Source organism: Homalodisca vitripennis, chromosome 8 (assembly GCF_021130785.1).
Source record: "Homalodisca vitripennis isolate AUS2020 chromosome 8, UT_GWSS_2.1, whole genome shotgun sequence".
Classification (NCBI taxonomy): Eukaryota; Metazoa; Arthropoda; class Insecta; order Hemiptera; family Cicadellidae; genus Homalodisca; species Homalodisca vitripennis.
Genome location: NC_060214.1, coordinates 19,180,061 through 19,206,786, shown reverse-complemented (window position 1 = coordinate 19,206,786; position 26,726 = coordinate 19,180,061). Strand labels below are relative to the sequence as shown.

The 26,726-nt window shown below is 33.3% G+C and overlaps 2 protein-coding genes across 2 annotated transcripts; both read right to left on the bottom strand.

Moving 5' to 3' along the window:
- Nucleotides 1-1,702: 1,702 nt before the first annotated feature.
- Nucleotides 1,703-26,415, bottom strand: LOC124367390 (NIF3-like protein 1). The gene is made up of 7 exons (XM_046824167.1): nucleotides 26,288-26,415; nucleotides 16,002-16,448; nucleotides 13,744-13,852; nucleotides 9,450-9,594; nucleotides 7,838-7,958; nucleotides 4,524-4,653; nucleotides 1,703-2,316 (listed from the first exon to the last, which is right to left on the bottom strand). Exons 2-7 carry the CDS (start codon nucleotides 16,353-16,355, stop codon nucleotides 2,039-2,041), a joined length of 1,137 nt encoding a protein of 378 aa, XP_046680123.1. The 5' UTR covers nucleotides 16,356-16,448; nucleotides 26,288-26,415; the 3' UTR covers nucleotides 1,703-2,038.
- LOC124367388 (probable cytosolic iron-sulfur protein assembly protein Ciao1) lies at nucleotides 21,562-26,430 on the bottom strand. The gene is made up of 2 exons (XM_046824165.1): nucleotides 26,289-26,430; nucleotides 21,562-22,670 (listed from the first exon to the last, which is right to left on the bottom strand). Exon 2 carries the CDS (start codon nucleotides 22,666-22,668, stop codon nucleotides 21,661-21,663), a length of 1,008 nt encoding a protein of 335 aa, XP_046680121.1. The 5' UTR covers nucleotides 22,669-22,670; nucleotides 26,289-26,430; the 3' UTR covers nucleotides 21,562-21,660.
- Nucleotides 26,431-26,726: the final 296 nt, after the last annotated feature.

The window sequence follows — 26,726 nt, the reverse complement described above, 5'->3', positions numbered from 1 at the left end:
ATTTCATTTCTTAATCACTCTAGGTTTACTACGAAATGTTTAGTTGTTATGACACATATTCTGATATTCGGTCTTTCTTTGTATTTATCTTACCAGTTTGTTATATAGCTAAAGCCTACTAGTGTTATAGTTAATAACAAATGATAAGTATTAAGTAACCTAACTTGGTGTCACAATCAGTTGGGTTTTCAGCTAACTGTCACCCGAACGTGTCTGTTCGTAAAGAATCAATTTTTATGCTGGTAGCCTATTATGTGTTACTACATCTTAACTCACACATAAACGAAACCACATTTTTACTTTGTACAAAAGATAATATTCACACTTTTATATTTTCATTGTGTAAATTTCTGAAAAGACAGAATCCGATGGCTGGGTATCTTAAACGTAGCAATGAGCAAATCAAGAATTTTCAATTCTCACATCAGATTCCAAATCTTGAAAAATCAATTCCTGATTCACCAATTACGATTCCTAATAGCTCATTTCAGTCTATTATGATTTTGACTAAATTGTCTCCAATCCAATTTTTGTTTTAGCCACTTGATAACATAAAAATTAATCCAAGAATATCACTTTATTTTAAGGAATTTGCCAAGGTGCAGAGAAATAGTTATTTAAGAACTGTCCAATATTAAAAACTATCAAACTATTCTTAGTCATTATAAAAAACATTAAGGTATAAATATAATATTATATAGGAAATATTTATACAACAACAATAATTGCAAAATAAACAAACATTAGCAATTGTCTTTGTTTTCCTTTGAACTGATGCCCACACATTGACGCAGAAGACACTCCACTGCACAAATATACACATAGAAAATATGAACTTGTGTTTGTATGAACGTTGTTTTTATTACCAGCTGCAGAAAATTTGTAGTGTTGGTCAATGATAAAACTAGTAATCCAAAAATGATTACCATGTCTGTCAAGTTTATAATAATAACTTTAAATAATAACAGCTGCCTTATAAACTAGTGCCAAAAATATTTTTCTGCAAAGCATCTCATATGAGGAAACATGCACCATACAACAGTAATGTAAAAAAATTGTACATACTACATAGATATCCACCAAAATTAGAAAATCTGTATTTAAATATTTTAAAATACGATTTTTGGAAAACGTCTTAAATAATCAACACTGGTGTTAAGAAATTGCAATTTTCTAATAATGTAGTCTGTTAATAAATCTGACTTCAAAATGTGGACCATAAATCAATCTGATTTGGTTCTGGTGAAAAAATTGTATTAAGTAAAATACAGTACTGTACTAGTTTAGCAAGTCCCTGAACATTACGGATACAAGTTGATTGTAAATTGTTTTGGGTAATGGTGAGAGAGGCAGTGATGGGGAAACATCATTGTTTGTTTTACTTAGGTGTATTTCATTGATAGCAGAGAAAACAATAGCTATAACAAATTAAATTTAAAATTATTTGACTATATTTTACTAAAAGAAGATGTTTTATACTTTTATCCATTCCAGTTCCAAAGTTGGATGTTATTATTAGATGTTTCAGACATTAAGAAAGTACAAATCTTTGCTCCAAAATTGGATTACGAATGAGTAACATACACAGTGTGCTGGTTAGCACACAACAAGAACTGGTCAAGTAATTCAGTAGTAACCCCCCCCCCCCCACCAATGTGCAATCAGAGACCAAATACATGGGTGTCATAAACAACATCAATAATTTAGTTTTCATTTTAATTATCTCAAAAATTGGTTGACATAATCACCATAAAAATACTACACGTATATATATTTTGTAATTGTGTCGAACATAAAAAGCACTCTCAACAAAAATTGTAAAAAGTTTCACTTGATCTTACCATGACCATTCAATTATAATCAACAATGTTTTAAATAGCACTTTATGATAAAAGTTTAGACAAAATACGTTATTGTTAAATAAATGTAACAGCCGTTGATAAATTTTGCACCTATTAGCTATCTTGCTTCTATTGTTAAGTTCACTTCGTTTCCCAATCTTCTGTTACAAACTCCCTTCATTCCACAAACAAAATGGTTACACAATGACGATGGGGTCTCTGTCGCTGGTCGCTACGGATACTCCGATGCCATCACCAAAGTGGTCAGCCAGGCGCGGCGCAAACTGCGAGAGATAGCCCCGCTCACTGTCCGAATGGTTGATAAGTATCACGCTCGCTCCTGAGTGGTTGGCCTCAAGTATGTCGTGGTGTAACATCTCTCCTGTCACGTACAGGTCGGCCCGTACGCCGCGCAGAACGGAGGCTCCCGACCCAGCCACCAACGCGACCGAACGCACCGGTGAATCTGTAACGTAACAATTGTAACAGAGACTGAACTGGAGTTCACATCTCACACCACAAACTACCCTATTTATGTTAAACCAGTACTTAAGAGTATAATCAAAGCAATTGTAAAACAGCTACAGATGATAGGATCACGATCATCTCTGTGTATGTTACAGCCTAACAGAGATTTATTGTTATCAGTCTCCCATGAGATGGTGGGTTCAGGCAGTGGCGGCTAGGCTTGTTTTGAATGGGGGGGAGAATCAGGGGTTTGGAATACTCCCCAACTTTTGAAAAAGTTAACAAAACCGTCCCTCATAAAAGCCTAAATATACATAACTACCGTTGTTTTAAACACACTTAAAAGAAAAAGTGAAAACAATCATGACTGCTAGATCACAAAGCTTTTTTTTGTGTATTCTAGCAGTTCTTGAAGAGAGGGGAGATTCAGTGTTATCAACCATTTTCCTTAGCCATTCACAGAAATTAGATAATACAGATAAAATTCTCCGTAGGACGGCAGGTACTCACTGTACTGAGTGAACATATTTCTTGCATTATTACTAATGTTCTCTGATATCAGTCTTTCTGAGGATTAAACACAATTATTAAACTATTGTTTAATGTAAATTCTTTGACATAATTCATTACACATGTCCCAGGGGAGGGATGATCACCCGTTTCTCCCTCTCTGGGTTCACCACTGGGTGGAGGAATACTCACCACATTTTGTGGGTACTGGTGAATTAACGCTTCAACACGGGACTTTTCACAAACCCGTCTATTCCCAGCTGTGGGAGTTATTCAGTGTACCGTCACTGACATCGTAAATCAGCTACTTGCCGTTTTGCAAGGTTTCTTTAAAAATATATTGAAAGAAATAACTGTATAAAATAATAGAAACACTTATTACATTACTGTTATTTTATAATTGTAACATGATAGGAAATAAGAACATATACTTTCATAATAAGGTTAGGCCTACAAAGCCCACCAAACTACGACTGTTGTGACACACTATATTGCACTCATTGTACATTTATACTGACACTATAATCTGTATTGACAAAAACATTGATATTTTAGCACTACAATGAATACAATGTAAACCTAAACAATTCTAAACAGTAGCAAATATTATGTTCTATAATGTTGAAACAAACTGCTGATAGAAATAAAAATTTATAATCTATTTTGTAAAACAACAAACTGAATACACAAACAAAACACTGATGTAGTGACAAAACAATAGAATGATTTATCCTTTATGATTAAAATAGTTCCACTGTTGCAGAGGAATGGTTAGCACAAGGATGTTGTGTTTATGTAAAACCACTGCAGTGCTTGAGTTTGCTGATCAAGACATACACATGAAACCATGTTGATGGATTGAATAAATTATGGTTTATCAACTGATATAAATGAAGATTCTGGCTTGGAAATTATTCTAGAATACAACAAAAATGTTCTCAGTGGAAGATACAAACACAGTAGGAGAAATCAAAATAACTCATCTACTGGCGAAGCCTTCTACTGAAGGAAATCAGCCGAAACATTAGACAATTCGACAACATAAGGTGGATGCATTTCATTGCAATAATTCACAGATACTAAGTTTGCCAATGAGTCCAATGGTTTTGGGAATGAAAAGAAAATTATTAAATACTTGACAGGTATAAATTACACATCAAATAATTGACAAACTTATAAAAAAAGAACAACAAAATTTAAACAAATTATAAAACAAACTGTGTATATGATATATATACATTATTTTACAACAGTTTATTTATTTTTCATTTGAGATTTTGAGAAAAATACTTATGTTTTCTACAGGTTATAGCATTGATGCTCACTTAACCCTTCTGAGTTTGGAAAATACAAGGGTGACTCCGTACATAATTTTCCTTTTAAAAACTTAAACTATGGAGTTTAATATCACCCACAATTTTATCTTAACTAAATGATTTGTTAAGATAAAATCATATAAGAATGACACATTTTGGAAATTAAACATTGTACTTTGGCTCTGAATGTAAATTTTCCTCAAGAAAGACTTGTATTAAATTTTATTCAATCTGAAATTCCTTGCCTTTCCCCATCCAACATTTTGGAGACAATAGACTTGTCAATGAATGTGTTAACATTACATATACCTATAAGAGGATAATAGAGAAACCAGACATTTAAACATAATGCACTTCAAGTCTAATTATCTAACATACCAAGTGTTTTTTCCTCTTTGTAAGGCTATGCGTATTTGAGACATCCCAACCAAGGCTTTCACTTTCTCAACTGCCTCTGAGAGTGTGATTTGAGATTTCAGCTTCCCAAACCTTCCGGTGCCACAGCCTCTGGGAGGAATCTGCAACACGTGTGGGCCTTACTTGTACTGATTACAACTGAGATAACACGGTCTTAGCACCATATCAAGACATAGCAATATTATATCCAGATGATGTACTTGTAGTCATGCTTTTTCAAGAACAATATCCTAAAACTGAAGCAGACATTGTCAATTATAATCTGCAAAGCATTTGTGACTGGCGTCACAAGTTTCAGAATGGTCAAAGTCCCATCAATTCACTCATTTTTTGTATTGTATTCTTGATGGTAGTGGTATTCATTGACTCTCCTGTATCTAAGTTATCAATTTTTTTACCTATTATTCATCCATTGTTGCACAGGCCAAATCTTACACTAAGAAGATTTTTCCAACACAATAAAAAATATGAATATTGATGACAATAGTAGTATGGTCAACTATAACGTGAATAGTCTGTTCACAAGTGTACTAGTCCATGAAGCTTATGCTTGATTAGACATATACTTACTAACGATAACAGCTTCAGTATGAAAACAACCTTATCTATTTACTGTGTGATGGACTGTACTTGATGTATGTATTAGCCAAAACTACTTTCAGATACAAGACAAATTTTACGATCAAGTTTCAGATTTACCTACACGTGGTGTTCTCAGCCCAATAATTAGTAAAATATTTATGGAGCACTTTGAAGACATTACCTTTGAAAATTGGAATAATAAACCTAAAATTTGGTCAAGGTATGTCAATAATGTTTTTTTTTGTGTTTGGGGAAAATAAAATTAATTTTTAAAACATATTTAATTCAATTAGACCATCATTAAAATTTACCATTGAAAATTAGTTTAAGGGTGAATTTTTTTGAGATGACAAAAACAAACAAAAAAACACGATTACAACATTGTTATATTACAAAATGACTTTTAGTGGACAGTACCTTATTTATAATTAAAATCATCCTCAATATGTTAAAATTGGATTAGTATAAAATCTGTTTAATAATATATATATATAAAATAATAAATTTTCAAAGAAAAAGATAAAATCGAACTCTGTAAACTGACAAGTTTTCTTTAGCCAACACGTTGGGGAATCTCTGATCAAAAGCCCTAGTATTGCATTTTTTAAATCTTCTTTCATTAATCAAGGAGTAACTAGGAGTGCGGTTGGATTATTCAACAGTCAAAGCCATTTCCGGGAACATAGCACAAAATGCACCTTTTCATTGAGGATCCCACAGGCTCTTTATATGGCTAAACAGAAGAAACAATGGAGAATATATCACGGAGCAAGGCAGGGGGCGATGAGAAAAGCACTTCTTAGAGCTCTCCATTCTGATACTGTTAATGATTAAATGAACGGTTCTGGACTAGTTAAGGAAAGATAGAACTGCCTCCAGTGCTAAGTACACTGGTATCTACTTATTACAACTTAAGAAGGTTATGTAAGGAATCACATGTAATGAAACGCTAAGACAACTCACAGGGCCCCTCTCATAAATGAACGGTTCTGGACTAGTTAAGGAAAGATAGAACTGCCTCCAGTGCTAAGTACACTGGTATCTACTTATTACAACTTAAGAAGGTTATGTAAGGAATCACATGTAATGAAACGCTAAGACAACTCACAGGGCCCCTCTCATAAATGAACGGTTCTGGACTAGTTAAGAAAAGATAGAACTGCCTCCAGTGCTAAGTACACTGGTATCTACTTATTACAACTTAAGAAGGTTATGTAAGGAATCACATGTAATGAAACGCTAAGACAACTCACAGGGCCCCTCTCATAAATGAACGGTTCTGGACTAGTTAAGAAAAGATAGAACTGCCTCCAGTGCTAAGTACACTGGTATCTACTTATTACAACTTAAGAAGGTTATGTAAGGAATCACATGTAATGAAACGCTAAGACAACTCACAGGGCCCCTCTCATAAATGAACGGTTCTGGACTAGTTAAGGAAAGATAGAACTGCCTCCAGTGCTAAGTACACTGGTATCTACTTATTACAACTTAAGAAGGTTATGTAAGGAATCACATGTAATGAAACGCTAAGACAACTCACAGGGCCCCTCTCATAAATGAACGGTTCTGGACTAGTTAAGAAAAGATAGAACTGCCTCCAGTGCTAAGTACACTGGTATCTACTTATTACAACTTAAGAAGGTTATGTAAGGAATCACATGTAATGAAACGCTAAGACAACTCACAGGGCCCCTCTCATAAATGAACGGTTCTGGACTAGTTAAGAAAGATAGAACTGCCTCCAGTGCTAAGTACACTGGTATCTACTTATTACAACTTAAGAAGGTTATGTAAGGAATCACATGTAATGAAACGCTAAGACAACTCACAGGGCCCCTCTCATAAATGAACGGTTCTGGACTAGTTAAGAAAAGATAGAACTGCCTCCAGTGCTAAGTACACTGGTATCTACTTATTACAACTTAAGAAGGTTATGTAAGGAATCACATGTAATGAAACGCTAAGACAACTCACAGGGCCCCTCTCATAAATGAACGGTTCTGGACTAGTTAAGAAAAGATAGAACTGCCTCCAGTGCTAAGTACACTGGTATCTACTTATTACAACTTAAGAAGGTTATGTAAGGAATCACATGTAATGAAACGCTAAGACAACTCACAGGGCCCCTCTCATAAATGAACGGTTCTGGACTAGTTAAGGAAAGATAGAACTGCCTCCAGTGCTAAGTACACTGGTATCTACTTATTACAACTTAAGAAGGTTATGTAAGGAATCACATGTAATGAAACGCTAAGACAACTCACAGGGCCCCTCTCATAAATGAACGGTTCTGGACTAGTTAAGGAAAAGATAGAACTGCCTCCAGTGCTAAGTACACTGGTATCTACTTATTACAACTTAAGAAGGTTATGTAAGGAATCACATGTAATGAAACGCTAAGACAACTCACAGGGCCCCTCTCATAAATGAACGGTTCTGGACTAGTTAAGAAAAGATAGAACTGCCTCCAGTGCTAAGTACACTGGTATCTACTTATTACAACTTAAGAAGGTTATGTAAGGAATCACATGTAATGAAACGCTAAGACAACTCACAGGGCCCCTCTCATAAATGAACGGTTCTGGACTAGTTAAGAAAAGATAGAACTGCCTCCAGTGCTAAGTACACTGGTATCTACTTATTACAACTTAAGAAGGTTATGTAAGGAATCACATGTAATGAAACGCTAAGACAACTCACAGGGCCCCTCTCATAAATGCTGTAGTAACAGTTGGTCTCGTTCAGTCCAGACTCCAGTTCTAGCAGAAACTGCTTCTTAGCCTCCAACGAGAACTTCACCATAGTCTTTAGCTCTGCCGTACTGTAACATCAAACAGGAGTGTTACTTTGTAACATTCTATGTCAACATTTCTTAAATTATTGCATATAACTTTATATATATATATATATATATATATATATATATATATATATACACACACAAAATTATAGACAATAGACAAACATCTTTATTAGCATATTCATCTAGAACAGCAACAGAGTCAAGCAATTACATAAACCTTTTTGTATATTAATTTGTAGTCCAATTAGACTCTTTGTTCAGGAATTTGTTGATGGTGTGGTATGGCTGTAGAACAATAAGATTATGGAGTGTCTTTTTAAAAGCACTTCCCTTAAGTGGTTGTGGTAGATGGTTCCATAATTGCCGTCTAATTTAAGTTGGTTTCTACTAAAAAAAGTGTTGAACGGTGTATGGATAAAGTGTAGCTTGTTGCACAGCGTGTGTTGTAATGATGAGGGTCCTTTCCAGTTGGAGGTTCTTCTGATGCATACGCAGTAAATTCATGGATGTATAGATCAATGACAGTAAACATCTAGAATGTTGGGAAGGCATCTCCGCAGCTTTGCCTTGGTTCTAAGTTGGCCAGGACTCCAATAGCTTGTTCTGTAGGATAATGAGGAAGCACCCCATACGGGAGTGTCCATACCTTATATGGATTTCTACTAATGCTGTTTTGGCTGATTCCAAATTACTGATTCAGTTAATGCAACATACTACATACATACCAGATGCCAGTTTTACAACACTGTTCACTTGCTCGGTCCAGGTTAAGTTGGTATCCAGAATGACTCAGAGAAATTTTACATTGTTTTCTACTGTTGCATTGGTAAAGATGAGGATATTGTCTCTTGTCTTAATGAAATTAACATGCACTATTTTTTGCGGCTTTATAGCCAGGTCATTAAATCTGCAACTGCAAAAATTTAAAGCCTTGATTAGTGTCAATTTAGCAGCTGCACAAATTCCTGCAGTGCGGTTCCTCATCAAGAATGTAGTGTTGTCTGCATTCATTATACCTGATGTATTATGATCTTGATTGTGTGTTGGGAAATCATTGACAAATAGGATAAAGAAAACTGGGCCTAGTACAGACCCTTGTAGGACTCCTGGCAGAATAGGAAGTTGTTACGTTTATATTAATGACTACATGTTCAAGATTCTTTATTTGTCATTAGATAAAAATCCTCTTACAAAAGACTTTGTTAGCAAAGTAACAATACATGTAGCACAACTAAACAGCAGTATTAAAAAAGTAAATGTATATACTGTAATTGTAATTATAGAATAACATCACTTTAATCTGTTAAATAATGATATTAAAAATAGAAATAAGAATACAATGAATATGAATAAAAGATTTTTTTTTATTATTTGTACAATTAGAATAAAATTTTATTCAACTCAAAATTCAAAAAAAAAAAATTCAAAAAAAAAAAAAAATTAAGATTGAGCCCATTCATAAAAAGCCTGCAATATTAAATATTATAACTGTAAGGTAAGACATATCACCTGACAACCTCTGCGTGGCTACGACTGATGACTTCCTGACACCTGTCTCTGAGCTCTAATGGACAGAACACTGTCACATGGTGTGAGAACTCTGGCCTAGTCAGAACTCCCAGCGAAGGTACCAGCGGCTCAACACCTTCGAATTCTGTAACAGGATACCACATGGTGATGGCCTATTATTTTGTTTTAACCCATTTTTGTTATCATTTAAAACACCAAGAGCCTTTATTTAGGCCAAGCTAGGTTGGTGGTGAACCGCCAAGAGTCTGTATATAGGCTTGGACAAGTTCGGCCGTTAAGAGCCAAGAGCCTTTATTTAGGCTCTCAACATTTTCATGCAGTACACAACTATTTATTAAACTAATATCAATAAAATTAGTACTGATTTATGCATTTTATGTAAAATGTACTATAGCAAGTAGCATTGTATAGACATTCATATAATATTCAAAGAAAATAACAATACACACTAAAATGTTTGATCGAACAGATGCTTTTTTATGGTAAAAGACAGTTTTGTACTTTGTTTACTAATAAATACATAAATCTGTAAATTGTTAGTATTATTTTACCAAATTTTCACAGATCTTTCTCAATTAAATATATTACACTATAATACAGAGTAAATATTTTTTCAGACATTCATTAAGCTCTTAATTTACAACAAAAACATGAAATAAGTATCTAACTTTTAAAGGTATATAATTTTAACATATCAAAATTTCATAAATTCCAATACATGTCATTGTTCTCCAATATATAACAACATCAAAGTGAGACCAAGATCATTAGTTTATCATAAAAGTTAGCGAAATGAGAACAATTTATATCTATGTGTGTCATAATTCGTAAAATTGCTCTGCTGTTACTGTGACATACCCAGTGGCTATGCCGCGGCACCGGGACAACTCGCACCAGTAAATCTGGCGTTATATGACGCGACCTGCCCAATATGGTTGGCGCTAAAAGGGATAAACATAACCAGTACATTAGAGAGTGGATCACACTGGAGCCTCATATTATACTGTAGAAGTCCTTTTACTACGATTTAATGGGTACAACAAATCTAGAGCAAGCATTGGACAAAATGTCTCAAAGCTCACACAACACACAACTGCATAATTTATATGTTGTCGGCAACAGATTATCTTCTGCTTGCTATAAAAACTTTAAGTTTTCTTTCTATCTTAGTTTACCAGAATGTACAAGTATAGAATATATGAAGAAATATTTAAATCTAGTATACGTGCTACAAAATAAACATGTTATTAGGCGAAAGTGAATTGAATAAATGTTTTTTATAATATGCTATAAAGTTTCGCAATTAATTTACTGAATTAATTATTCAGTAAACAAAATCAACTACAAGATACGCAGAAAGATAGCCAATAGGAAGAAAGAAACTTTAGCTAGTGAATCAGGGCAAACTGTGTAAAAATCAGCATGCCTGCCTCTCACATGAGGCAGATCTTTATAGCAGCAATAGTGATGAATACTCAAACTCAGCACTGGAGGACAACCCTTAAAGAACTAGACCAGGAAAGAAAACAAGAAATATGCTACCACATAAGAAAAGGAAGAGTGTAAAATTGCAGGCTGAGGGAGAGCAGGAAAATGCTGTTGACAGCAGATAGTAACGGACACCAAGGTTCTGTTATTGTACAGGAAGGACTCCAGGCCATTTCAAATTAACCTTCATTATCAGGCCAAACACCAAGCTTCAGGATGTCACCAAAAGCTTGCAGCAACTAACAGATAATTTAATTCATACAGACTATGTGATTGTTATGGCAGAAACCAACGATTTATCTGATTAAAACAAAAACCACTGTAATGAGTTGGATATATCACACTCTGTCGACTTGACTGACACAGCTATTGTAATATTTCCTGGCATACCATTTAGTCCTACCAGTAACTCCTTCATAAAAACACTAGATAATGGTATAAATACCGACATTGTACAGGCTGCTAGTCAAATAAAAACTATGGACCTTAAGAGAAACGTAACACTAAACAGAAAACATCACACTGAATGGTTTAGGGCAAATTATTTAAATATAAACACTAATAAAACTGAAAATATTTATTTTAGTTTAAGCTCTGCTGTAACAAATATAAATAGCTCAGTTAAGTTGTTGGGGGTTCATTTGGATGACAGGCTTAGTTAGGATACTCACACAAGTAGTTTATGTACAAAGTTATCTAGGGTTACTTATTTATTGCGTAGCTTAAGTTTATGTGTAAATAGATATATGTTATTAACATCATATTTTGCCTTTTTTCACTCACTTCTGTCATATGGAATAGTTCTGTGGGGCAACAGTAGTGGAGCCCAGAGAGTTTTCCTGTGGCAGAAGCAAGCTTTACGGTTGATCAAGAATGTCAAGGGCAAAATCATCTTGTAGACCAATTTTTAAAGTTTTTAATAATGACTGTACCATCTATGTATATATGTTATTGTTTAGTTAAAGTTAAAGGAAATCTGAATGAGTATGAGATGCGTTATAACATTCATAACTACAACACAAGGGCCAAACATATGTTGAATTTAATTCCTGTAAGACTTGAGAAATTTTAAAAAAGTGCATGGACAACAACTATTAATAAATTTAAAATTGTTCTTAAGAATTGGTTTAAGATAACTCCCTTATACACTGTTGATGACTTCTTTGCCTGTAATACAAGTACCTTAACATTTTAACTGTAAACTTTGTTGTTTTTAAATTTCTTTTATTATCTGTCTGTAAATTTGTTTTGTTATTTATTAGTATTGTTTAAGTGATCATTTTAATTGTTTAAATTTTAAGTGTAAACGTTGAAGCTTTCTAGTCATACTGATAGTACTAAGTTGTTTTATCTTCCTCTTGTATATTTTATTTGATAAAATTTTAATTTCTACCACTAGATTAATGTTTTTCTTCAGACCACAAATTTGTTAATAATTTAAAGGAAAACATTTTAGTGTAGTCTAGTTTATATTAGTATTATAGTACATGCTTACTATGTTTATGACTATGTCTATTATACAATTTTGTATTTAATGACAATAAAGCTTCTTGACTCTTGACACTTGGCATGTACTTCATTTTAATAGGGATAGTAAATCTAAATTGGGCTCATCCACCTAAAACTATTCCATACGTTGCTAAGTCTAAATTATCCAATCATGAAAAACATTTACTACAGATAGCCTAACGTTTTTGTTACTCCAACTGTTTCTATTACTCCAAATATATTTATTACTCCAAACATATTTGTTACTATAAACATATTTGTTACTCCAAACGTATTTTTTACTTTAAACGTATTTGTTACTATAAACATATTTGTTATTCCAAACGTATTTGTTACTATAAACATATTTGTTATTCCAAACGTATTTGTTACTATAAACATATTTGTTATTCCAAACGTATTTTTTACTTTAAACGTATTTGTTACTATAAACGTATTTGTTACTATAAACATATTTGTTATTCCAAACGTATTTTTTACTTTAAACGAATTTGTTACTATAAACATATTTGTTATTCCAAACGTATTTTTTACTTTAAACGTATTTGTTACTATAAACGTATTTGTTACTATAAACGTATTTGTTACTTCCAAACGTATTTTTTACTTTAAAACGAATATTTGTTACTATAAACATATTTGTTATTCCAAACGTATTTTTTACTTTAAACGTATTTGTTACTATAAACAATTTGTTATTCCAAACGTATTTTTTACTATAAACATATTTGCTATTCCAAACGTATTTTTTACTTTAAACGTATTTGTTACTATAAACATATTTGTTATTCCAAACGTATTTTTTACTTTAAACGTATTTGTTACTATAAACATATTTGTTATTCTAAACGTATTTTTTACTTTAAACGTATTTGTTACTATAAACATATTTGTTATTCCAAACGTATTTTTTTACTTTAAACGTATTTGTTACTATAAACATATTTGTTATTCCAAACGTATTTGTTACTATAAACATATTTGTTATTCCAAACATATTTTTTACTTTAAACGTATTTGTTACTATAAACATATTTGTTATTCCAAACGCATTTCTTCCTCCAAACGTATTTGTTACTCTAAACGTTTACGTTACTAGTCCTAACACGTGGTACTCCAATACTCAAGAATACCAAATCTGAATCTGCATCTCTTTTCTTTAAGCTAAAATATTGTAAACTAAAACTGAAGATGGCAGAAAATATCTCAACTAATTGTGTTACCAATTTTTCAATGCGGTGTGATTTGGAGATTTTATGGCAGTCAGGACACTTACCGAATGGGCTCGCCAGCCAGTCTGATAGTCCACCAGTAACTGCGTCCCAGGTAGTGTGGGGGGAGTAGACAGCCATCTTGTTCTCCAGACATGTGGCAAGCAGCCTCTCCTGTCAAACGTCAATTAAAATTTATCTCCTTCCTAAATTACATCAGTATTTGCAAACAAACACTGTGTTTATAATAGAACTATAGTACATGAAACGAAAATTAAACCATCCTATAAATTATAGAAAGCTGCAAATTTACTACTTTGTATTCATCTACAATGTACAAGTCATCTACAAATCAAGTTTTTTTTATTCCTGCTTTTAGCTTCGAAACTTTATCTGTGTGTACATCATCATGACGCAAATATACGTTGCTTAAATTGAACCACTTTTTATTTCTTGATCGAGCTTAAATTGTTCATATAAACTAATCTCCGTGACAATGTCATATAAGAAAAACTCAAAACAATTTCTCATTTAATTAATAGTTTTTACATAGGTCTTAAGGGTAACCATGATGGTAATGAGAAAATTTAAGAATAAATAAATTTGTAAGCCAACTGTGAACAATCATATGTGACATATTAGCGAACTGTAAAGTGTTGATAACACTAAAGTATTCATTATTCACTATTCATGCAGCTTAACTAACCCAACATCATCTTTTGGTGACTTGGTATGTCAAATTTAATTATACACTGCCATGAAACCCAACTTACTAAACATAAAATATGAATATAGCTCGAAACTTCATTATTACATAGACAAGAGAGAGTTAGATGGTGGTGCATGAATAAAAAGTGGAATTTAGCTCAGCGTCATTGAAACCTGTCACTTAGTAGGCTTACACAATTTTTCTTGTCTACTGGGGAGATGGAAATTTTACTGTATGTCTCTCCATAGGACATCTTGAGAATGAAATGAGCTATAGATTTGTAACTTTGCAAACAACCTCAGACAATCCTTACACGTGGAGTGGAGAACTCCTACATTGTTGAAATAGAGTGTCAAGACACTGGGGTAAAGTTCATTCTATCCAAAACTTTGAATTAAACATGTTGGTATTATCCAAGTTTAGCTGTATGTCTATAAACTTGGTAGGCTATACAATGTATATCAAACCTGTTGTTTAGGAATTGTAAAAAGAAAATAATCTTATGTTAAAATTAACTGTAATTGTTACAAAATATAAATATGTATATCCACTGTATTAGTCGTTACTTGTACTTTACAAAGTAGAAATTGATTAAACTGAAGTTTTGTTATATCAATTGCTTGTTTGAAACTGAGATTTTTTTAATACTCCATTTATGTATGTTACTTGCAAATTGTGAAACCACGTATTCTATAGCATACTCAGCAATTAAACCTATAAATCCAAAATCAACAAACAAAAGTGAACAAAGCATATTTTACAGGTACTTTGTCTAGGCATTCTACAGAATGTCTAATGTGACAATGGAAGAGTTGCTGCATGAAGTTCTATTGACAAGTTTCATAATGTTAGATTAGTTAGAATGAGGTCAGTTAGATTAGGTTATGGGATTTTTCTTCCGAATTGACCATATCTGTACAGATTCCTTGTATTAAATTTATTCCCTCCCCTTCCACTGCTACCTCCACACACCAGTTATTATCACCAAAACAGTTCTTTTTTCAAAGGTGAGGTTGATCACCTTTGAAGTTTATTCTGGCTGTTCTCATAGGTCACTGGCCTGTGCAAGGATCTTATCAAACAGAATAAGGAGTAGAATCAATACAGAAAGTCAATGGTTCTTATAGAAAGTGCTACGGTCACAGACAGGATCTGAGTGAATCTGTACTATCTCCACCTGAGGTTATTGATGGATGAGTATTCTTGTTGTTTTCATTCATTAATCTGTTGTGTGAATTGAATTAATTACAGAACAATTTTGGAATTATACTGTCTAATTGAAAATAAACAAACATCACATATCTTAATATGGGACAAATCACTGCCCCGGATAAATTGAGACGGATGGTCCGTTTACTGTAAAACTGTAAGAAAGCCTCAAATTATCCGGTAATATATAGAATGCTTAGTTATGCCAGGATTTTACATATCACGACTAACATATGACAAAATATTTATCATCTGGAAGAAGATAAGGCATATCTCATAATATATTTCTGTGGCCTCTTATGTAACAGAAGCATTCTATAATCTAAGTACTCTAAAAGAGTAGAAATTTAAAGGTTTAAACATGAGAGGGCGATTCAAAGAATTAAATATCCTGAACAAAATTACCTTCCACTTGCCGGAGGTGATGCGTTTGAAGGGCTGGAAGATAGGAGGATGGTAGGCGATGATCAAGTTGGTCTTGGAGTCCACTGCCTCCTTCATTACATCTTCGGTCAGGTCAATAGTGAGCAAGACCTTCTTGACCAAGACGGGAGACGCAGGCTCTACCAGAAGCCCCACGTTATCCCACGATTCAGCCAGTGAGAGAGGAGCGAACGAGGTCAGGAACTCTACGATCCGCGAGAGTCGCACTCCAGTCCCCTCTACGCTCATAGCTCGAACTGCTGCCATACCGTACACCAGAGATGTCCACTTCGGTCCGCACAATCCTGTTTGTTTCAGATGACAGACCCACCTCATACTCAGTCGTGTGATCAAGAATCAAGAATCAAGAATCTTTATTGTCATCCCCACATAACAATGTATTGACAACGTCAGAATAGCACTAGTAGGTCCTAAATAAATATATAAATATGACAACATATAGGAGCACATAAATAAATTAAAAATTTAAAATTAAAATTTAAAATTAAGTTTAAATTAAAATTAAAATAGCCTACAACAAAACAGTTTATAAATCACATGGCACATAAAAATCAACATAGCAAAATTTACATGAAAATGCCATCACTTATACTACAGGAATAAAATTCTTCTACAGAATAAAAAGCTTTTTCTTTTAACCATTTAGTCATTGAATTCTTAAAATTTTTACATGAAATGTCTCTTACAACTAATGGTAACTTATTAAAGAGTTTTACGCCTAAATAAAGATATGCACCGTGTGTTTTTAGATAGTCTAGCAAACGTCTGATCAATAGAATGTTGGTTTCTAGTATAATGATTGTGGACTGAGCTTCTTAAATTAAATAATTCTAAGTTTTCTTTTACATATGATAAAAATTTGTAAGATAAAAAATTGAAGGAAGCGTAAGTATATCATATTCTATAAAATATGGTTTACAGGTGTCACTATAGCTAATATTAAAAATTGTACGCACAGCCCTCTTTTGGCACAAGAAAACCTCTTTAGCACCACTAGATCCACCCCAGAGAAGGGTGCTATACAGAAGGTGAGAGTGAAAAAGAGCAAAATAAGCCTTTAAAACTAAATTACAACTAGTACAAAATTTAAGTTTCTTAAGTAAAAAGATAAACTCTACATAGACGAGCACACAAGGCATCAGTATGTGCTCTCCATGTAAGTCTTGAGTCAAGATGGAGGAACCTAGTAACTTAACAGACTTATTTACAGAGTTGACACCTAGGTTAAATATTATTTCCTCTGACTTATCCTCATTAACTCTTAGACTATTTGCAGTAAACCAAAGGTAGGATCTCTCTTTCATATAGTCCATCATAACAAGATTAAGCTCAGGAAGTTTACTAGAACACATCAAAGTAGTGTCGTCAGCATATAAGATACTCTTGTTTGGTAGAAATTTTGGGAGGTCATTAATGAAGACGACGAACAAAAAAGGGGCCCAGGACAGAGCCCTGGGGAACCCCCCTAGTCACTCTCTTGAGATCAGAGTTCTGGCCACTTAGTTTGACAAACTGGTACCTATCAGACAAGTAAGAACTAAAAAGAGATAGTTCAACATCTCGAGTCCATAATGGTTAAGCTTTTCAATGAGTTCTGAGTGAGGTACAATGTCAAAAGCTTTACTAAGGTCCAACAATAAAGTGCATATCTCTTCTTTGTTTTCAAAACCATTAATAATATAGGAGACCATGTTTTCTACAGCCTTAACAGTGGAGAGGTTTTGTCTAAAACCAAATTGCTCCGATGAGAGTAAGCAATTCTGCTCAAAATAATGTTCAACCTGGAATTTAACAATGCTTTCGATTATCTTGGGACACAAACAGGCACCAAAGCAATTGGTCGGTAGTTATTAACATTTAATTTATCGCCTTTTTTTGTATATCGGCACAGTTACAGTCGTTTTTAAACATCTAGGATAAACACCAACACTGAGCATTCCAATTAATAAGAATTGTCAAGGGATACAAAATTTCCTTTGTAACTTTCTTTAAAACAAAATTGGATAATCCAAAGACATCTTCAGACTTAGAGTTACTTAGCCTACATACAGTGTTATGAATATTCAACAGGGTTAAACATAACTCCACTTTAAAAGGCAATACCTGAGGACTCTCTTGATGGGTTGATTTTAATATCTCTATGGCACTAGCTGTATTTACATTATCATTACTACTATTTTACATTATTACATATATTGACAAAATGGTTATTGAAGTCATCGGCAGAAAAGGGAAGTTTATACTGACAATTGTTTTTTAAACTACGCCCAGTTTCAGCATTGATGACATTCCAAGCCGCTTTGCAAGGGTTACGAGATTCTAGTATGTATTTATCATTGGCATTCCTTTTTGCAATATCAATCTGTTCTTTATAAAACTTCTTGATTCTCCTATGATTTTGTAACAGGCTAGGATCATTTTTGCTTTTTTGATGGCTTAAATCTAGCAATAGCTAAGTTTTCCTAAGAAAGGGGTATACCAGTTTTTGGCACGCTTAGGCCTAGAAATAGTTTTAGTAACTAGAGGGCAACATTTCATCAAGGCTCAATGACAGAGACTGTAGAAAAGAATAACAGGCACTTTCAAGATCATTAGCTACTGAGAAAATTATATGGCCAGTTAATATTACTTAACCTATACTTACAATCTATTAATATTTCATCATTTAAAAGTCTATAGTTGTAGGTTATTTTTTCACCCGCATTACGGGGTTGTGAGCTTGTAACTGGAAGTTCGAAATTCAACAGCAGGCCAAGGTGATCGGAGAGGTGAGGTTGGACAGTTTTACAAGTATAAGTAGCTGGATGGAGATTGGAGATGAAATTATCCAAGCACGCTTCCGCACGAGTGGGTTGAAAATTCAAACAAAAGCATGTGATCTAGGCCACACTATACCACAACTACTTACAATTCTATGATCTCATTAGATATCAGTTCCATTTATAAGTTGTCAGACATAATTTATAATAAAACTAACAAAGCAGATTGCAGTTGTATAAATACCTGTAATAATCAAACTATTACAATTCTGACAAGTACAAAAATACAATCCCGTTCTTTCACATACAACACCAAAAATAATTTGATCTGTATTTTTTTTATTCCAGTCAATCTAAAAGAATGTGTTTTAGTTACTTACAACAACAAAATATTAGTTATCACAATATTCAGGTTAATTGTTAACAATATACTTGGAAACTATAGATGATTTTTAGTGATCATAACAATTTTGTAATAATTTATTTGAAACGTACATTGGAAAATTTTGCACTTTTATAATTTCCTTGTATGCATGTTATACAACAAGAATATTAGCACAAAAAAAATTATTTATTACATTTTTTATTGAATTTAAAATAACAAGCTCTAATGTTAGTTTAATATGAATATAATACAATATCTCCTTGAAAAATACTTTTTAATGCTATCAAATACTTTTAACATGATCAGGGATTGGTCAATTTCAAGGAAAAATCTAACATGCAAAAAATATCCTAATATTGTGGGTGTAGGTCAATCAATCTCCACGTCGTCTTGATAGAACCAAATTTATGGTATTAAATTTGGACATATACACCAAATAATTTTAAAGGTTTTTTTATGATGAATAGTAAATCATACATATAAATTAGAAATAAAATAAACATTCTTTCAACACAAACTTGTTATAAAATATTTTGTAGAGTAAAGAAAGTTTAAATAAAAAATGAAAGAGCTAAAAATGATGTCTCACAAGTTATGTTTCCTTAAAAAGTAGTTTTTAAAATGCAACAGAGAGTAATTTTTAAAGACACTCCAAAAGTCATAATTTTGTTTTTGAGTAATATCACAGTACTTACTCGAAAACACGTCATACTACGTCTGGTGGAGAAAGAAAAGACATTTTTTATAAAGGTTCATGAATGGATTGCAACAAAATATTTTTTCTTGCACAAAACAACATGTAAAATGTGTGTACCATCTAAACTGCCAATAAAAAGCCGCAACTATGCAACAGCACAAAAACTGGACATTTCAACGTGATAATTTGATAGTTTGTGTACATTATCTGTATGAAGAATAGTTACGTATGTTACATTCCCCTTGAATGTAGATTAGCTAGTGGTTATTTTAAAGGAAACACCTTAAGAAGAAATAGTGTAATACATATTAGTAAATTAATTATTCAGTTGAAATAATAGCACTGACAAAATAAATACATCTCCATTTTACAGAATTTCAACAGATGCAAAAACCACAATGCGGTAACATTTTTTTCTGTTTTTGATTTAATTGTTGTTAATGGTTGCCCGGAGCATGTGCTTCAAAACTGCGTGAGCACATCAGCTGATAGATTGTGTTGTGACACTGAAATAAGAAAAAAAGATTTATAATTATAATAAATCTTGTATCTTATTTCTCTGTGTTCACCGTTCATAGAGAGGCTAACAGATTTCTAATTCGGTAGACACTGAATTTTCCAGTATTCAATGACAATTTTCAATGATCTTTAAGTGAACCTGTGGTTTATTCATAACCAGCTCAGTACTTTTCAGCATGGTATAAAAAAATTTAAGGAGCAGAAAAAGTTTTATTAAGATCTATGTATTAGAAAGTACACTTGAACCGATTTCGAAAAGCAAAAGATTTAGTCATTTAGTGACAAATCTGTTCTAAGAAGAACAGATCTTAGCCTCACTTAGCCTCTTCAAACGAAGTTCAAAAATGAAGTCATTGACTTTTATGAAGCGTGTTAAATACTTAAGTAAATGGAGTGTATTGCTCTCAAAATTTTCTACATTCAAATGAAAGCTGTTGGGAGAAATCCCTAGCTGGGAAAATATTACAGAAATTATTGTGTATTTAAAAGAACTATTAAACTGGATAATTCATTACTCTTTGATGAAATGGCTCTTTTGGCAGATTTTGCCACAAAATCTAAGACTGTAATGACCCAAAAAAAGTGAATGGAATATGATGAAAAGTGAGTAAGTTTCTTCAAAAGCTGTGAAAGAAATGTACAGTATTCCAAATTTTTGATTATTTACAAGCAATGCCATTTCCATCCACAATGCCAACATTGATAGATCATTTTCATTAATGAATATACAATGGACAAAAGAGAAACAAAATGGAAGTTGAAACTCTGTCCAATATTTTTCAAGTAGAACATAATTTTAAAATAAATTGTTGCCAGTTTTATAACTATGTAATAGATAAGAATGACATTAAAAAGTTGGCTGCTAGAAGAGAATAGTACCCCTTTTTGTGTGTTCATGACAAAAACTAATTTTATAAATATTGAGTGTTATTTATGCAACTAATAAATACAATAATGTTCATTATAAAACCTAATAAATACTAATTCTGAAGTTACATGTATTTATTTTGAAATACATACAAATATTCACTCCGCCCAATCCAGAAACCTTCCATATGCTGATTATGTCCTTTTTTAATAACAATTTGGTCACCTTAAAAAAATTATTTTTAGTTTTATTCTAGCTGAAGAAGTGAGCAAGGCCTCAATGATACTACACAATAATGTTTAAATGAATATAGTGTATTTACATAAGAAACTAACCTAACATTGGGATAAATTTGATATCAAACTGTACTTACTAGTACAGTATTACAGAAGCTACGCTTTAAAATTCCATATCTTCACCAGTCCATCATCACTAGCGGAGGCCAACACACCAGGCGTAGTAGGGTTCCACTGGATGGAATTCACGTCCTGCGAATGAGCGCAGTGTACGGTTTCAACCAAATCGAAGATAGGTTCATTCGGATCCGAGCCGGTAGCTTCCTTGAATATCCTGATGGCGTCATCTCCACAAGCCGTCGCTATCAGATCAGTCTGGTGGCACCAGCAGACATCGTAGATTGTCCTACCGTGATAGCCTGCCAGGGTACAAACACATTTCCACACAGACTCGTTACCAGGGGTCACTACACCTTCGGAGTTACCGGGCAAATATTCCTTCCAAATCTTGATCGTCTTATCATCACTGCAGCTGACAAGTCTGCTGCCACTTCGATCGAAAGAAAGACTCCAAACGGTGGACTCGTGTGATGCCAGAGTGGCGACACACGACCAGTCATTGTCCGCCGGGTCTTCTCTGAACAGTTTAATGGTGTTGTCGTAGCTGGCAGATGCCAGCAGGTCCACATGGGGGTGCCATGAGACTTTCTTAACGTCTTGGGTATGAGCGTTTATGACAGCGGCACATTCGTACTCATCGTCCTCGCCCACTTCCCACACCCAGACGGACTTGTCCCTACTGCATGTTGCCAGTAGTTGTCCTGACCTGGACCAGGATACTGATTTGACCTCGTTCTCGTGACCCTCAAGCGTCGCTATACATTCCAACTGCCCGGACTTCCTGTCCCAGATGGCGGTGGTAGCATCGAAACTCGCAGAGGCCAGGTAGTTCCCACACGGAGACCAGGCCGACTCTCTCACCGTCCTCTGGTGGCCGTCAGTCAAGATAGTCTTCAGCGCCCACCGGGTGCCCTCTCGACCCCAGAGGCGGATGGTTTTATCTTCACCACAAGATGACAGCAATGTCCCACTCGGGTGCCAACTCACATCCCACACTCGGCCAGAGTGTCCTGATAAAGTGTCAACTAATTCCAACTGCCCCATACCTGCAAGGAAAATGTCTCTAATACTTAACTTTATTTTTTAAACACTCTCTTTGAAACAACCTCAACAAATCTTCATAAAATATCTACTCTTTAATAATTTATATACAATGAACATTATAAACAACTTTGAGAATTAGTTTGTTACTAAGCACAGTTTAGATAATTAATATGAATTATGTATCTACCAAAAGTTGAATAAGTGATTCTGCAGTGCTGATGAAGAGTTTCCAGACTTTAGTTTTACGCCGAAATTGAGTTCAAGGCTTCTGATTAGTGACAATGTTTCTTCTTTTAATAAGATGTTACTCAATGAGATTTAAAACACATTTAAAAATTTTAATTTACCTCCTAATTCCCCATTTAGCATAGAACGTTGAAGTTTTTATATATCATGAAAATTATGATTTTTAATCTTTAATTACCAGCGATCCCCCATGGATATTGGTTGATTATATTTCTGTTCAAAAGTTAATAGGGGTGGGAACGTTTGGGCTGCTGGTATGTATTTTTATATCAGTAGTAGATTTTCATATCAATTCTATAATAATGATGACGAATTTCAAGTATATTTCATATATAGAGAGATAATAAATATCACGTGTATTTTCTGTTTAATGTTTCAACAATAAGCAGTGCACATTACAGCAGCATCAAAGGTGCCGCACAGATTAACAACAACATTTATGATCAGACCCTCTGAAATTGTTATCAGTTACCTGATAGGTACTTTTTCAAGAAATTTTTTTAGTTGACTGCCAGGAGTGGGGGAAGCACTGTATAGTGATGACACAGCCCACATTAATGACTAGAGACATTTGATAAGACCCTCTGAACTTTTGAATTGTTACCCGACATGTATTATCTCAAGAGACATTTTTCGCTCATTAACAGTAGTGGAAACAGAACTGTTAAAGCCTAATACAATCAAATGGTTGATTGACACACTGAGAATAGATTTTTAAAAGTAGCCTATATAAATATTATAAGAGCTACCTGTATTTTTTATAATCATTCTTCATTTAAATGACATAAGAATTGAAAAATACTATTCCGCTTAAACAAAAAACACTTCCTATAATTGTATACACAATCATCGTTAACAGAAGAGAGATTGTACCAATTTTCTGAACACAAGAGGAAAGCAAAAACGCTTATGTAAAGAATAATGCACAAAAAATAAGAATGCATATGGAGGTTGTTAAAAACCAGACCGACCTACAAAAGGGCACATATGGAGGCTGGTAAATCTTTAATTTAGCCACTTCACACTATTTTCTGTTATTTGTTTTAAGAAAGTGATTAAAAATTCTTTTTAAAAACCGGGTAGGGTACGATAAGCGGACCCGGTTTTCTATATCGAAGAATGTAACCATCGATACCTAATATCGCATCTCACATCCTAGACTATCAATCGATATAAAAGTATCTATAGTCCTCAATAACAATTATATGTTTTAAATTAAAATACGAATTTAATATTTACAGTAATCAAACAAATTATTATAACCAAAATTAGGAAAACTGAATTTGACCATATTTGCTCCTCTCACAGTTACAGTTGTTTCCCACAAATTTCACATAATGGGTTTTTCGATACGAGTCCAACATGTTGAAGCCACGAAAAACATGTCTTTTCATCTTTCAAAAGCAATGTCGTGTAGTTTTCTAAAATTGACTACCATATTTAATATGTTACTTATGTTATATAAAATTGAACTATTACATTACATGTATTATTTGAAAGAGTTTACAGCTGTTGATATAGATTATTTAAGTTAATTGTTCAAAATAATTAATTAGTATCGATTGATTGATATCGATGGTTATGATTAAGTAATATCGTTTGCCAATTTCGATATAAAAAACCGGATCCGCTTATCATACCCTACCTAAAAACCAAATAAAAATGACATTTTTGAAAAACCGAAACAATTTTTAATCTTATAAAAAGGCACTCATAGTTGAATGGGCTAACAGGAATCAGCCATCAGCATGGCCAACAACACCTTCGGTACTGCCCTACACTATTGGCAATGAATGAAAACCATCCCTTGAGATATTACCGATCAGTATTATATAAAATTCCCAAAGGCTGATCACTCAAGCTTGAGAGCTAAAAATATTACAAACTCACCTAACCATACGTAGCAGGGCAATGGTCACTACAGTAAAAGTACACATACAATTTAAATTCACATTATGAAGTGAAATAAATTATACGTCTTTTCCGTCCATTCTGTCACAATAATTACCTATATTCTGATTCTGATAAGTAGTATATGTTTAAGTGCACTAACAACACTAACTTTTACATTAAATATGCAGAAAAACACCACTAACTAGCACCACAAAAGAATTAAACAATGACTATTTCTGCAAATTACCACGCAACTAAATGTGACCATTCAGAATAAACAACATCAAAATGTCCAAAAAACTTGCAAAATAGATAACAGGACCAAATTAACGAAGGAAAAACAATACATAATTTTCACCATGGAAGTAGAAACAATGCATGAACTTCTAAATGGAGACAGAATCTGACCAAAATGATGAAAAACAGAAGTCAAAAAGGGTACGGTACGATAAGCGGACCCGGTTTTTTATATCAAAGAATATAGTCATCGATACCTAATATTCGCATCTCAAATCCTAGACTATCAATCGATATAAAAGTACCTATAGCCCTCAATAACAATCACATGTTTTAAATTAAAATATGAATTTAATATTTACAGTGATCAAAAAAATTATTATAACCAAAATTAGGAAAACTGAAGACGACCATATTAACTCCTCTCACAGTTACAGTTGTTTCTTTCCCATAAATTTCACACAATGGGCTTTTCAGTACGAGTCCAACATGTTGAAGCCACGAAAAAGCAAAGTCGTGTAGTTTTCTAAAATTGACTGCCATTTTTAATGATCAGAATTACTTATGTAACATCGAAATATTATCCTACGTGTATTATTTTAGTGTTTACAGCTGTTGATATAGATTATTTAAGTTAATAGTTCAAAATAATTAATCAGTATCGATTGATTAGATCGATGGTTATGATTAAGTAATATCGTTTGCCAATTTCGATATAAAAAACCGGGTCTGCTTATCGTACCCTATCCGTCAAAAAGATCTAAAAAATTTTAATTAAATCTAGACCTAATCTTTCTACTCATATTCTCAAGTGAATGTTGTGAACCCAGCATCACCTCCTCGGCTGCATTATAATAAGAGGTCACCACCACAATAGAATTATAGTATATCCTTAAAAACGGTAAAAAGTAAGTAAATGTTAAACTGTTTTGTTTCTTACATTTTATAGATACACAACATAGATAGTTTTATAATGTAATTTGAGTCAACATTTTTGTTTATAGTTTAATCATAAATATGATTTTGTTGTGGTGGTGGCTTCTTATTATACTGTAGCCCTTTCCTCACTTAGCTTGTTTTTTTCTCCATTGATAGGCCTAACATAGTACTCACAAGCCTATTTTAGTCTTAGAGATAAATTTTATTTTTCATACTGAGTCACTTAACAACAAATCATTAACCTCATACAGAATTTAGAAAAACTTAAAATAAAATTAACTTGTAAAATTAACTAGCTAACTAACCTTAAATTGCTTTCAGTAGAATTTATGTGTTAGTTTTTTTGTATTGACAGAAACAGTGACATCAGCAAATAAGACCTGCCTGAAAGATTGAATTGAACTTCTGCGAGTTGAGTTACTTGAAAACAACAGATGAAAGTAACTGTAAGTATGCATACATGTGCAGTTTAATGTTTTTTTTTTTTTTTGCAGCAGTAGCAGCATTAGTACGGTTCAACCACGTTAGCCCGGATAGAACACGTGGGAGACATATCAGGAGGAAAATTATGTCATTTATTTATGATAATATATGTTTATGTTTTATTTACTAATATTCTAATGAAGCTTGTCGCCTGCTAACTATTTTAAATTTTACAACGCGCATATATCTTAGGATTACAAATCGTTATATACTGACAGTTAAACCTTATATGAAATTTTAACAAAACAGAATGGTGAAAC